Genomic DNA, 13,981 nt, shown 5'->3' with positions numbered 1-13,981 from the left:
ACTACACCACTGCTACTACTGCTTCTACTTCTTCTACTACCACCACCTTCTTCTTACTTCTCTTTCACTCTGGTCCCTTATCAAACTCTAACTAGCTCCATCAAATCCTCTCTCTCTCTCTCTCTTTCTCTCTCTCTCTAGATTTTGGTTTTTCTACTTCTTGTTCTTGCTGTAGCTGAACCTTCCCTTTCTTCTTGTTCTGTTTCATTTGTTGTTTCTTGTGTTGGCAATGATGGATACTGAAGATCAAAGAAAAACTCACACTCCTGGTGCGTGTTTTTAGTTCTTGTCTCCTTAAGTTTTACTTCTTTTGCATTTTCTCTTTGACTGCTCACTCTGCTATTCAACCTTTTACCTTTTTTCTTCTAAAATATATATTTTTTATTCTTTCCTTTTTTTTTCCCCCTTATGAAAAGTGCCCGTCTTTTTGAGATTTTGGGTTGTTTGGTTATGGAAATTATATCTGGGGTCATTTGAAAGATTAAATTTGTTAAACTGTTATGTTGGGATGTTTTTAAGCTGTTCTTTTTCCTTGGTGTTTGTAGGGCATGAGAGTCATGGAGTTCATCTCTGTCACAAATGTGGATGGCCTTTCCCGAATCCACATCCAAGTGCCAAGCACAGGCGTGCTCACAAGAAGATCTGTGGAACCATTGAAGGTTACAAGCTGTGTTCCTCCGAGGAACAATCTCGCTCAAACGGCTCAGATGATGGACATGGTTCTGATGATGATAAAAAATCCCCAGGTGATTTTTTCTTCTTTTCCAGTGTGTAAATATGCAGTGTCTAATGTAGTGTGTTGACTTGGTGAGAATATTTGGTTTTTTATGTATAAATGGTCTTTGATATTAGTGCTATGTTCTAAAATGGATAGGTTGTTTTATGTTTGTGCTGATATTCTGTTTATTTGGTTATGTCAGGTCCAGAGGTCTTGAATATAGGCAACAAGGAGAAGGATGATAGTGGAATTGGAGATAAATTAAATAGATCAGAAGATGAGGTGTTTTCAGATGCAGTTGCAGACTTTTCAGATAGTCAAGGAGTTAAGGAATCTCTGCAGGAAGGTAGTTTGGACTCAAGTACCAGTGTGGAACGGGACGGCAAAGATGATCCAAAATTTTCAGGGTCTTCCAAGGACAGTGATTTTAATGGTAAGAACTTAGATGATAGGTTTAAATCACATGTTCTCTTAGTTTTACGGCTCAGTAAAATACTTGTGCCTGAAAATTTGAAAATTAGAGGAAACTTATTCTTTAGGGTGTGAATGATTATATAGATTGTGAGATTAGTGGAATGAATTTTATTCACTTCATCCGTGCATTGAATTGGACTTGTTCAACTTAGTACTAGTCATTAGAACTTCTATAGAAAAGTTTCAGACTTTCAGCCCTACAATTTTGTCTTAATTTGTCACTTAGTATTTTCATTCTGTGGCTCAATAGTGTGTGATAATTCATGTCACAGATGCAGTTGAGAGTCAGTTAACTTTTGAGTCAAAGGATGGCTGTCAAAATCAGCACACTAAAATTTTGCAAGGTGAAAGGGTTGAAGAGGAAAACTTACCAGAATTGCAAGATCAATTGTCAGGATCCACTGCGACACCATTAGCTGATTCCATTGCAGATTTACGAGCCGAAGAATCAGCTGTTGTCCATAGTAAGGATATCTTTGGCTTGTCAACTGAATCACATCCCAGCAAACCTGAAGCTGTGCCGGATTTGTTGCCTGAAAATACAGTCAATGCCGGTGAAAATGTGACAGATTGCAATATGAGATCTGCTGTATTGGATACTATTTCGGAAGGAAAGGATGAGGTTAACCTCATAGTTAGTGATTCTACTACCTTTGGTTTGTCATCCGAATCACGTCCTGAAAAAGCTGAAGCCATGCCAGATGTATTGCCTGAAAATGATATCCAAGCTGGTGAAAATGTGACAGATTTCAGTCTGACATCTGCTGCATTGGATACTAATTCGAAAGGGAAGGACAAGATTAGGTCTGATCAAGACGAAGATGTAATTATAGCCCCTTCTGATGCTGTTGTGGGTGAAACATGTGAAGGGGGGTCTAAAATGGCAGTTAAGGATGCAATGAATGTTGGCTCGTCAACTGTATCAGATCCCCACAAAGCTGAAGTGATGCCAGATGTATTGCCTGAAAATAAGATATATGCTGATGAAAATGTGAGAGATTGCGTTTTTACATCTGAATTGGGGACTAGTTTGAAGGGAAAGGATGAGATCAAAACAGATGTTGAAGAAGTTGAAATTATAGTCCCTTCCGATACTGGTGTTGGTGAAAATGAAGACGACTCTGCAATATCAGTTAGAGATGCGGTTAACTTGGATCCTCAAGTGGCTGGTGGAGCTGTTAATCTGAAGGAAAAAGATAGTGCCGAGTTCCCTTCTGTGCTTGGCCAAGATGATTCCCCACTTGGTTCAAATTCTGTTGTAATAACAAATGCTTCTATATGTGATGTACAGTTAGAGTCTGCTCATGTTCAGTTTTCTAATTCTAGTGATGCTCAGACTTTGCTGGAAAAGGAAGAAGAAAATACTAATTCTAATATCCTTCCTACAAGTGTTGATAGAACTGAAGTATCACCATCACAAGGTGAGTATGAAGATCTTGAAAGGGTGCTATCTCGAGATTTTTCAGGCCTAGATTTGTCTGACCAAAACAATGAAGTTACTGAGGAAAATAGTTTTACTTTTAACCCAAGCCAATTGACTTGGAAAAACTATGCCTCTCCAGATGGGCATGTTATTGATAGCTTGGGTATTATGAACAAGGAACTGGTCAAAAGTGAGCCTGTGGCTGAAGAAATGCACATTGAGGAGCACACTGAAGTTTCTCCAGACAAACTTACCATTGAAGGTTCTCAAATGTCAGAAGAAATTGATTTGTCTTTGAATGAGAGGAATGAGAGCAATATGGTTCACTTTTCTGTAGAGCAAGGACCCGTTGATGTTGAAAATTCGCAGCAGATAAGCTTAGAAAGTATCTCAGTGCCCTCATTAAATGAAAGTCTGGGTAACAAATCCTTCGGTGCTGAGACCAGTGAAACTAGTGTAATCAGCATAGACAACACAAGTCATCATGAAGAAACTAAAATAATTGGTGTAGCTGTAAATGGAATGGATGAAGGAGCTAACTTGGAAGATGATCTCAACCAGACTGACATGTTATTGGAAGTCAACCAATCAAGTGACTTATCCAAGAATGGGCATGCTGGTGAAATTGATAAAACTACTCGTGATCTATGTGGGGAACCTGCTAGCAATCAGGAGAAAAGACCGGTTATTTCAGATTATGTAATCGATGAGCCCACAAGAAAGTCAATGGTCATAGAGTGCAAAGATATAGATCCTAAATCAGAAACCCAGGAAGATGTCAGAGAACATGAGGAATGCAATAAATCTGTTGGTACTTCTTCTGAATCACATCCAGCACAGGATGAAGGACTATTACTGAAGGCCACAGAAGATGTTGGGAAGCATTCATCACTGCCTACTATAAATTCTGAGCCAGCTGCTCAGAATGATTCTTCTGTTAAACATGATCAAGGTGGTCAGCCTGGCAAGGAAATTTCTGGGGTTTCTGCGACGCCTGTTCAAGATCAAAGTGGTAATGACATGGTTAAACATATTTCATCTGGAATCGATGCTTCAGTTTACTCCAGTAGCCGGTGTGACAGTTTGGAAGCCAATTGGGGATCTGTTTCAGGTATATACACCTTTATTTTCGTAAAGGAAAACAATTTAGTCACATAGAAACATTATTTTTATCTAAAAAACATTGTGTAGATCTTGTCTCTTTTGCATCAATAATATTGACCCATTGTTATACCTGTGTTGTGTGTGATCCATGTAAGTCATTTTCCTTCATCCTTATGTGATGTGATGATGAGTTTTACCTTAGTGTACAACATTTTGGCTAGGATACAATTTAATGATATTTTGGAGTGATAATGTGATTGATTTACTCATTATCCACTCAACAGTTCTCTCAATGCAATCTGATGCACATGCTATTATCGATACTGAAACTTCACCATCAACAGAAGTGGGGAAATCCAACTTGATCAATTCAAATGCTACATCTGAGAAACAGCCGTCTGGAAAATCAGAAATGTTTGAAGCACCATCTTTCATGACATTGGTAGAACCTAGGGATGCCGCTAGCCATAAAGCACCTGCATCTGAAGACCAAAAGGGGAAGAATTCGAGTTCCTCTTTGCAGGCTGGTTGGTTTACCTCTCAAACTCAGGTCATGAATGAGTCTCAAGCGAGAAACAAGAATGAAGAGATAATAGCAAAGGTGACAAACTGGAGCACCCCTAAGGAGCACACCCCTCTGAAGAGCCTCTTAGGTGAGGCTGCTCACAGCCACAGCCCAAGTTCTCCAAAATTGGAAGAAAACTTGGCAAGCAGAAAGAATGGTAAACTTCCACAAAACAATGGTTCTGGTTTGACAACTGTTAACTCCATTCTAGGTCCTGAATCGCCTTCAGCTCAAGCTCTGATAAACGACGCTGCAAAAGAATGGAACTCACCGGCAAGATATCCTGCGGAAATGAAGAGGGAAAAGAGGAAAGCCAAGAGCAGACCATATTGGATACAATTAGTATGTTGCTCATCAGTGGATCTTCAGAGAAGGCAAAAAACTGCCATATGATGGTTATGGTTATAGTTATAGTTATAGTTATTTTCATGCTATTTGGGGTCTTGTCTGCTTCTAGAGTTGAGATACATATTTTGATCATGCGTCTCATTCTATTGAACTGGGTAGCCTCCTAGAAGTTTGGTTGTATATTTGAAGCATGTTCAGTTGCCATTACTGTTTATGTTATTTTAATGTATCATTATCATGGCTTTGGTGCCTTGTTATATATTGAAAATTAAGAAAACGTTGTGATCTTGTGAGCTTTACAATAGGGAGGATTTTAGTCCAATATGTAAGGACTCAACCTTTTATTATTGTTGTGTTTTGAACTTCCATCCAAAAACTGTTAGACGATTTGAAGCACATAAATAAATACTGTCGACAATAAGCTCGCTATTTGGTCCATAAAAATACATGTGAGTGTGATCCTTAAAAGTGTCACTGTCAAATGTCAATTATGCAAAATTGGAACATTCTCCTTCCTAAACTTCAGATGCAAACCTTGAAATTTCATTATGCAGTTTTCAGTTGATTGTCTTCAAACCCTGAAATTTCATTATGCAGTTTTGAATTTTGAAGAGAACGCTGGTCCCTTCTTTGGAAGTAGTTAGAAAAAGAAAAATCATGTGCAATGGGAAAGACAGTGCGTGCAATGAGAGAGATTTTGTCCAGGTTTTGGTGAAGTGTGGGAGGGCACTCCAAAGATAGCAAAGGCTAGTGGCCAATTTTGCATTCTTAGAGAGTTGTGGCATTGTAAGATCACAGCTTTTGATGCTGCTCAAAAGACAACCAAGGCTTTTCGCTGCACCTGAGGCTTCTCTTAAAAACCATGTCTCAAGGGCTGTGAGCATCGGTGTTCATAAGAATTCAAGAATGTTTGTTCATCACTGCATACAATTAGTTGCTTGAACCACAAGACTTTTAGCAGAAAGCTTGAGTTCATTCAGCGGTTTTTCGAAAGATGAGACCCTGCAAATGTTCAGAAGGAATTGAAGACTGCCATCAGAGAAGAAATTGAAGGCTGCCATTCAGTTCTTGCTGCATACCTTAATGGTTCCAAAGGCAGTCATGGTTCATTACCCTACTGTTCTTATGTACAGCATCCAGGATCGGTTGGTTCCTCGCTAGAGTTTTGCAGCTCTTGATATCAATGAAGCTATTGATATTGCTTATATACTGAGGATGTCTGAGGAGTTATTCGACAGGTATATAGTATATACTACGGTTCAAAGGAAATGTTGAGACATTGTTGGTAGCTTACAAGGGTCATTATCTACAAGTGTAATCATAAAATTGAGTTCTGCTTTTTAATCTGATAAGCTTTTGGTTATTTGAATCGAGTCTCAAAATGGTAACTATATACTGCACTGGTAACACAATTTTCTTTTGGTAAACGGTAACGCTGAGATTTTAGTATTTATTAATGCATATATTTTATAATTTAAACTTTGAATAACCGTCAAAGGTATAAAATTCAATTTTTTTTAAATATCAAATTATGAAATATTTGCCAATGAGTTATAGCTCAAATGACATAGTCTCCCCATACTCATCTAAGAAGTCGCAAGTTTGAATCTCCCTATCTTTGATTAAAAAAAAAAACAAAAATTATGAAGTATTTTGAAAAGATGGCTTAGGAACATTACAAAAGAGCTTAAAGCTTTATAACCAAGTAATATCGAGCTTATAGAATCATACTAAACCAATTAGGCAATTACCCCAATACTTAGTGGGTATGCATACCCCAAAAGGAATGACGAAGCTAAAAAATGGGACGAAAAGCAGTAGACGCTGACCACCAAAAAGTATTTTCATTTCACCAAGATATGTTGGGTCCTATAAGGCTAACATCATATACAATACAAGATTGTAAATAGGGTACCAAACCAAACTCCAACATGACAAAATGACTTCCATTACCTTGCGACCTAAGGACAACATAAAAGAGCTATATAAATTAATCCAAAAAAGGAACCCAAAATCCATATCTGGGCCAAAACAAATAGGAAAATAAATGTGATAAAACTATCTCCCTCAATTGCTTTTGCTGCTGTTGCAAAAGTAACTACCTCTTTAACTTACATTCTCATTATCCTTTCTTTCCGCAATACCCAAACTCAACATACTTTCCAGAGCAGGAACCTTATTTTGTCCATGAACAAAATCAGACCAGAGCCCTAAAGAATCACGTTTGATAACTTCCTTATTCTTCAATTGGTATGGACTATGGCCTGCTTTCCTTTACTAAAAGAAAAGAAAGGAAAATAACCGAATGGAACAGCAAAATGGAGAACACATCATTGGTGAAATTTCCAAACCCAAGTTCAAAACCCACAATCTGTGTCGGTCACTATTATCAGGATTGGACAGCCAGCCTCTGCAGATGCTCAAAGAAAACTTGAAGGCTCACATCGTCTGTGAAGATTACATCTGAACCAGCAGCCATCTCATTTGCATTATTATACGTTGCTGAAGGATTCAGCTTTGCTAATAAGAATCTAGCCTGTTTAGCATGGATGAAACCAAGGTAAGGTTCCCCATCAATAGATATCCAAATTTACCAAATAGGATGGATCAATGAATGAATATCCCACTAAAACATTGTGGAAGATGTATTTCACACATCAGGAATACTCCAGTACAAGTCAATTTCAGAAAAAGATTTTGGCTCAAATATTTTACCTGGGAACCATGTTGATCACACACTACCAATCTAGGAACAGGGAAACGATCTCTAATTATAATTTGGGCATCGTCTTGTGGAGCTTGTAATAGTTGCGCAAAAGCCTGTGCATATTTAAAGCTATAAGCTATTAGCAAACAAGGACAATGACCAACGTTAAAATGAAACATTGGGCTGCCAAAAAGATATTGATGCTCTCAATCAGAAGATTAATATTTGTATCGAACAATCAAATTAATTAAAGATTGATTGTGAGCAGCATTTGAACATGAAGATAATTTGTTTAACTGGGCATATCTTAGTAGTTAATCACAAACCTGGTGTTCTGGCCGGTCCTGGTATCCCAAGTTGCGCCATTGAGCTATTGTCATTCCATGAAAAACAACCACACTAAAATATGAATCAAGCAACAGAATCCGGTCTGCAGCAATAGAAGCTACGTCTAACAATGCCGGTGTAGGCAACGAATTAAATGAATATGATATCAAAGATGGCTGAATCATGACAGCAGCATTGGTAATATTTTCCCTGTTTAACAACATGCGGAAGTATGCAGTTTCATCTGGACTGTTATTAAAAACCTGCAAATAAATTTCACCACTCAAATACATCAAAGATAAGAAGTTTGCGAAGAAATACACTGAACATATTGAGACAAGGTACCTGTACAAACTGCGACCTTCGCAAATTGAACATAAACTGTGGGAACAAAGAAAATGATGGGTTTAATGTGAAAGAAGATGGATCATCTTTGCGGTAGTCACCAAATTTAGAACAGAGACGAATGAGCAGTCTGTCCAACCACCGTGTGGCATCAAACGCATCCTGATCAATGAGAAATTGATACTCAACTTGGTTAGATAGGTTTGGAAGCTAATATAAAACAATTTTCCATAGGTGACAACAAAATGGTCACTTGCATGATGTTATCACAGATTAAATTTACAGCAACTTGTGCAAACAAATCCAATGGTGGAAAAATTTATTTTATGAAATGAAAGAGAAATAGAGAATAATACATAATAACACAACTTGTCGATTTACCATATACCTCTGTCTCCATTTTCAGAGAAGCAATTCTAGCCATTACCACTGCGGCAGTTTCTTGGTCAAATCCTTGAACCAATTCCTGAAGATAAAATTTTCTGAATATTAGCAGGTTCATTCTTCTTAAATGTTGATAAATACAGCAGCTCACCAATGAAAAAATGAAGAAAAGGCCAACCTTCTATGAACAAATACAATTATCAATTGTGAGCTTATATTGTTTGTATTGGGCTCAAACAAGGAGATACCGAATCACAGGGTTTAGATAGTTTACAACTTGGCTAATCTACCCATTATATTTTTCTTTTTAAATTTTACACTCGTATTATCTATTCTGTGATATTATTCAATGAATTCATTCATGATTAAACAAAAGGGTAAAAAGATGACATTTCATGTGCATATTCTCTACACTCCTTACTTCATCATCAGAAATTGTCACTAATCTTCATTGCAGAGAAAAAATAGTCTTAGACAGTTCGACTCTAAATAATGTGGGGGCTACGCTGGCATCATCATAAGATAACAAAATTCAGTCACAAGTATTAAATTTTACCTCAGAGCCAACAGCTACATCTACCCATCTTCTAGTTACTGTTGTGACACGAAGGACCAATTGACCATCTGGACTTTGGTAACTGCATAAAAAAACCACTAGTAATATTCAATTCCCAGCAACAATGGTGACGGCAACATAACACAGTATAATATATGAGGTCCAATTGATAGAAATTCTCCAGCACAACCTTGTAAGGAACTGCAGGTACAACTGTGGGTAGGCACCACCTGGATTATTTGAACGATCACCTGATGAAAGATCAAACAGCACAGTCAGGCAAGTACTCTTGTCAAGGCCGCACATTTTCCAAGCTGTTGTATTCCCCTCTCCTATCACAGTATCAGCAACAGAAGGCCCTTTCTGCAGTATGTGGTTGTAACCATCAAACCTCACATGAACTCCAATTTGAGCGTTAACGAGCAATGTAAACTGAGGTTTGAAACATAAAAGATACAAATCGAACCTTTTCCAATGATGTGCAAGGTCCAATTATTCCCTGGATTTTGATTTCCTTGGAGCAATTTATCTCAAGTGTTCCACTGGTACATAATTTAAGTTGACAGTTAGCTTGTTTGAATTCATATAGGATACGAGGAAGATATCATAGATAGAACAAATGAACACATCTATACCCCAAAAAAGCAACTAAAAGATCAAGTCATTGCTGATACTTCGGGATACAAAAACTTCAAGAAATCTTAAAATAATAAGCATATATCTCAGGCAATTGATATTCAAACAGAAAAATACCAAAACATTTGTAATTTTTGCACTAGAACACATTTATCTAAATTAAACATTTCCAAATATGCACCTTATGCACCCATATCCTTACATGGATAACTAGACAACACTAAAATTTATAGATAGAGTATTTAAAAATAGTTAGTCCTCTTCTAGTCATCAATTATATAATAAGCCTATTTTTCCACCTCTCGATGTTCCTCTTTCACAAGTTCTTCCTCTGAGACATGTAAAGGAAATACATTGATCACTCCATATCCATAGTACTCATTATGTTACAATGCTACAAGCTTATTAAAAAGTTAAAAGGGAATAAATAGGAGTACTTGAAAAAATTTATCGAATAATAAATAAATAATTTTTAATAACTTAGATAGAGATTTATGCTAAATAAGTGAGAGCTAAAACCTAACACTCTAGCATTTCCCAACAGAATTTCTTGACCAAGCTGTGAGGTTAAATTGTGTGATGACTTGTGAGGCAGGGTAGAGGGAGTAGTAAGCAATATGAAATTCATGAGAATGCAAAAAACAGGGGACAAATAATATCACAGGGCAATGGAATTCAATAATACTATCAAGTACCAGGAAAGGAAAATTGAAATGGAGGATTTTATCCAAAATAGAAATGGCGGATACCCACTTGAAACAAAGACCAAGAGATTGCTCCCCTTCCTCAAAAATGCGCTTAAAAGAGTCCTTGAAGACAGAGTGGCCAAAGCTTTCAGACAAGACAACAAGGCCACCAGTTCTTTCAACTACAACTTTCATTTCTGCAACTCCAACCTATATATTTAAAACACGTGAATCAGCACAAGAAAGACAACAAGCTCTCACAATTATATCCAATACTATTTGACAGATTCTGACAGTATATAACCACAAATCTTGTTGTAGAAGAGTTTGATCAGATGACAATAAGGAAATTAATACATTTTATTCCAAAAAAAAAAAAAAGAAAAGATTGAAGCTCCAGCAATCAACGATGAAGAAAATATAAGCACCAGTAAAAGAATTATATGAAAAAAAAATGTCTTCTGACAAACCTGATCAAGTGCTGATGCAAAAAGATCTAAAACGTGTCCCTGGCTAACCAGCTGCTTTGCAAGACCCTCGTAATATTTGACTGCTTTCTTGAAGTATGGTGCAGCATCTTTGTCAAGATCTTTATGAGAACGCACCGGATCAGATAGATCTTTTGACACAATCTGCAAAGAAATCTGAAGATCAATATCTCCAACATAAAAATAAATTTGTAGAAGAGCAAATGGGTTCATGAGATATCTATATTGAATATAAGGCAAGAACAAGCCTAGCATTGTTTACTCCAAGCATACTACATGGCCTTCTGCACTTCAACTCTCAATTAAAAGTTAAAATAAAGAGTATCTCTTAAAAATCTGAATTGCACAGACAACTTGCAGAATGTCAATGTAGTATGAGTTATATTACTTGCCAGTCTCTATCAAATAACTAATAGAATACCAGACAGTTTCTTACCCTTTATATTGCTGTTCACTATAGCAATTGATCGTAAATATTTAAGCTTCTTTCTCAAAAATCTAGTTTCAAATGCAATGTCAACATAAACAACTGACCACTTTTCATTCTCCTATGGCTAGATATGCATATGCGTATAATAAGAGGATATGATGAAAAATCTTCCCAACATCAACTCATCCTTCACCTTTTATCCAAATAAAAGTGATCACTACTCAGAAATATTCTAGCAATCAACCAAATTACTCATCAAGGATCATAGACCAAATTACCGTGCCCGGCCCTTCTGTGCAAGGCCCCCCAACCAAAGCTATGATTCTAGCACCAGTCCCAGGATTACAAGCAGCAAGCAACCCTGCCGCAACGCTCAAAGCCACTCCGGTGCACCTAGCAGCACGGCTTCCTGGCGGAACAGGCCACTGATCGGTCTGCAACTCATCCAACAGCTGCAAAACAGTTACAAAAGCACACTTGGTCAGAAACATTCATTCAAAAGTCAATGCCGCATCGCCAGTGAACAAAAGCACCCTCAAACTCACGGAATTGAGTGTGTATTCGCAATCAGAAGCAGGCAGCAAGAACCGAGTCACACCCGAAGCAGCGAACCCACCAGCAGAAATACCCTTCTGGTACCCTCCGGCGGTTCTCCTGGCGGCACCGCCAAGTCCCAGCTGCTCCATAATCTGATCTTTGGAAATCTCCTTGCTCCCTCTAAAGACATAAACCTTAGACATCTCAGCGAAGCCCAATTCGTGGACCTGAACCTGAGTCCCATAAGAAATAAGGCCGACAAGAGCATTGTCGGGAAGAAGACCGATCGCCCGACGAAGAGCGGATTTGACGAATTCGATCTCCTCTTCAATCATGCAGGTGTCGAGAACGAAGAGGAAGACGGGGGAAGGAGGAGAATGAGGTTGAAGGTTAGGATCGAAATTAGGGTTGGCAGAGGGGTGGTTAGGGAGGGTGTACTGGATGGTGGTGTATTGAGGGTAGAGCTCGCCGGGGAGGTTAGTCTCTGAGATTTGGGAGTAGTGAGGGGGGAAATGGTTGCGCTGGAAGCAGAAGGGGCAGATCCAGATCTTGGCGGTGAAGTCGACGCGGGAGAAGGGGTTGAGGGCGGAGGAGCAGGTTTTGCATCGGAGTGGGGCGTAAGGGAGGGTGGGAATGTCAGGGTGTGGCCGGATTGGGGAGATTGTGGCGGCGAGTGGGATCACGCACTTGCTGGCGTCCACCTTCGTGCGTGGCCATAGGTTCCACGTCATGCGGACTCCGTCGACCCCCTCGGGATCTGTGTTTGCCATCTCCGACATGATGATCTGAAAGAGAGAGATAGGGGGGTGATGACCCCTTGAGACTTGAGAGAGAGGTGAGAGAGAAAGGGGTCACCGTAGACGGAGAGAGAATGATATAAATGGAATAAACGTGGTTCTTGATTTGATTTGGTTTGGTTTGGTTTGGTCTGGGTTTGGTGGGTTTTTTTTTTTTTTTTTGAGCTGCCACAGCGCCACCGTCACCACGCTAGTTCCAGCCAAGTAAGGGGCCACTACTCTACGACCTTTCTTCCCCCAACCCACCTCTTATTTATTTTCGTCGGGTTATTTATGTTTTAACGTTTGACCGTTTGACTAATTTCGTGGGGTTTTTTCCCCCTCATGGATTTTTTCTTCATAACATGTCCTAAATCTTTATCACTTGTCAACTTTCTTTATTCAAAGGATGAATATCCGTGTTAAATTCCAAAGTAGCTATCAAATTGGATTGATTGAGTGATAAATTTATTTATCTATTTAAATAAATATTGAAAGTTTGGATTTATTTTGTGTATGTAATAATTTATTGATTTGCGATACATTCTTAAATAAAGTTCAGATTTACGACGGATTAATTTTTATTCTTTGGACAACAAAAAAAATTCTATTCGATTGCATTGTTAATATTATTAAAATTAAAAAACTATACTATATTAGTGTCACAAAATATTTTATTTTAAATATATATATTATATGTTCATATTCTGGTCCAAAAATATAGTCAAATCCAAAATAAACAGATATCTTATAGAGGTCGGGCGCGAGATTCAGTTCCACTTATATGAATAAGTAACTAACTCCTAAGATATCTCCTACTTATCTAGAAGGGAGATCTCAATAACTTTCATAGAAAAGAGAACAGTTATCCACTATTAAAGGTGGAACTACTCTAAAAGGTGTTTATCTTTTCTACTACAAATATACTAACATCCTCAAGTATATTCAGAACCCAATCTACTATTAACCTGCATAAATCCTTGCTAACTTAAGTATCGGAGTCCCTTGCAGGTACCACCCCCACCTCCTTACAAGGAACTCGGAGGCGGCACCTCAGCACAAGTAGAAGTTGGACGCTATCCTAAAAGGAATATGGACCTCACGTTCAGGCCTAAAAGCAACCCAGATTCAAGTAACCTTTGGAACATTGGTGTCGTTGTCGGAGACTTGAAAGTTTACACCCAATCATGGCAAACAATCAGTTTGAAGACGGTCACACGGCGTCTGAATTAGAACTAGAACTTCATAACGATGACCGAGCACTCATGATACCTCCACAGCATGATAGAACGAGTGGTCCTAACGGGGAGAGAACATCAAAAAATCCTCTACTGAGGAGAATCCATTCACAGATACATCCACCAGATAGTGAAGAGCCCCGACATCCAACTGAGATCGTGGGACTCGTACACGGCACCATGACATATTAGAACAACTTGAACAAGAGACCGAGTGACAAAAAGAAGCGGAAAGAGAT

General features: G+C 38.4%; 2 protein-coding genes across 3 annotated transcripts; one reads left to right on the top strand and one right to left on the bottom strand.

Annotated features, from left to right (window-relative positions):
- Positions 1-24: 24 nt before the first annotated feature.
- LOC130969052 (uncharacterized) lies at positions 25-5,051 on the top strand. 2 transcript variants are annotated; one of them, XM_057894614.1, is made up of 5 exons: positions 25-269; positions 546-746; positions 921-1,151; positions 1,465-3,726; positions 4,064-5,051. In XM_057894614.1, the coding sequence occupies exons 1-5, from the start codon at positions 230-232 to the stop codon at positions 4,675-4,677; spliced, it is 3,348 nt and encodes a 1,115-aa protein (XP_057750597.1). In that variant the 5' UTR covers positions 25-229; the 3' UTR covers positions 4,678-5,051. The 2 variants fall into 2 exon arrangements, with proteins under 2 accessions (XP_057750597.1, XP_057750596.1); XM_057894613.1 differs by having other exon boundaries at positions 29-269; positions 4,004-5,046.
- A 1,399-nt stretch (positions 5,052-6,450) lies between these two features.
- Positions 6,451-12,668, bottom strand: LOC130968324 (protein transport protein SEC23 E-like). The gene is made up of 12 exons (XM_057893528.1): positions 11,737-12,668; positions 11,470-11,643; positions 10,744-10,905; positions 10,341-10,483; positions 9,418-9,493; positions 9,142-9,314; positions 8,952-9,033; positions 8,400-8,477; positions 8,012-8,173; positions 7,666-7,929; positions 7,348-7,452; positions 6,451-7,168 (listed from the first exon to the last, which is right to left on the bottom strand). Exons 1-12 carry the CDS (start codon positions 12,505-12,507, stop codon positions 7,022-7,024), a joined length of 2,337 nt encoding a protein of 778 aa, XP_057749511.1. The 5' UTR covers positions 12,508-12,668; the 3' UTR covers positions 6,451-7,021.
- Between the last annotated feature and the right edge of the window lie 1,313 nt (positions 12,669-13,981).

Source organism: Arachis stenosperma, chromosome 3 (genome assembly GCF_014773155.1).
Source record: "Arachis stenosperma cultivar V10309 chromosome 3, arast.V10309.gnm1.PFL2, whole genome shotgun sequence".
Taxonomy (NCBI): domain Eukaryota; kingdom Viridiplantae; phylum Streptophyta; class Magnoliopsida; order Fabales; family Fabaceae; genus Arachis; species Arachis stenosperma.
The sequence above is the reverse complement of the archived record's forward strand: the minus strand, read 5'-3'. Positions and strand labels throughout refer to the sequence as shown.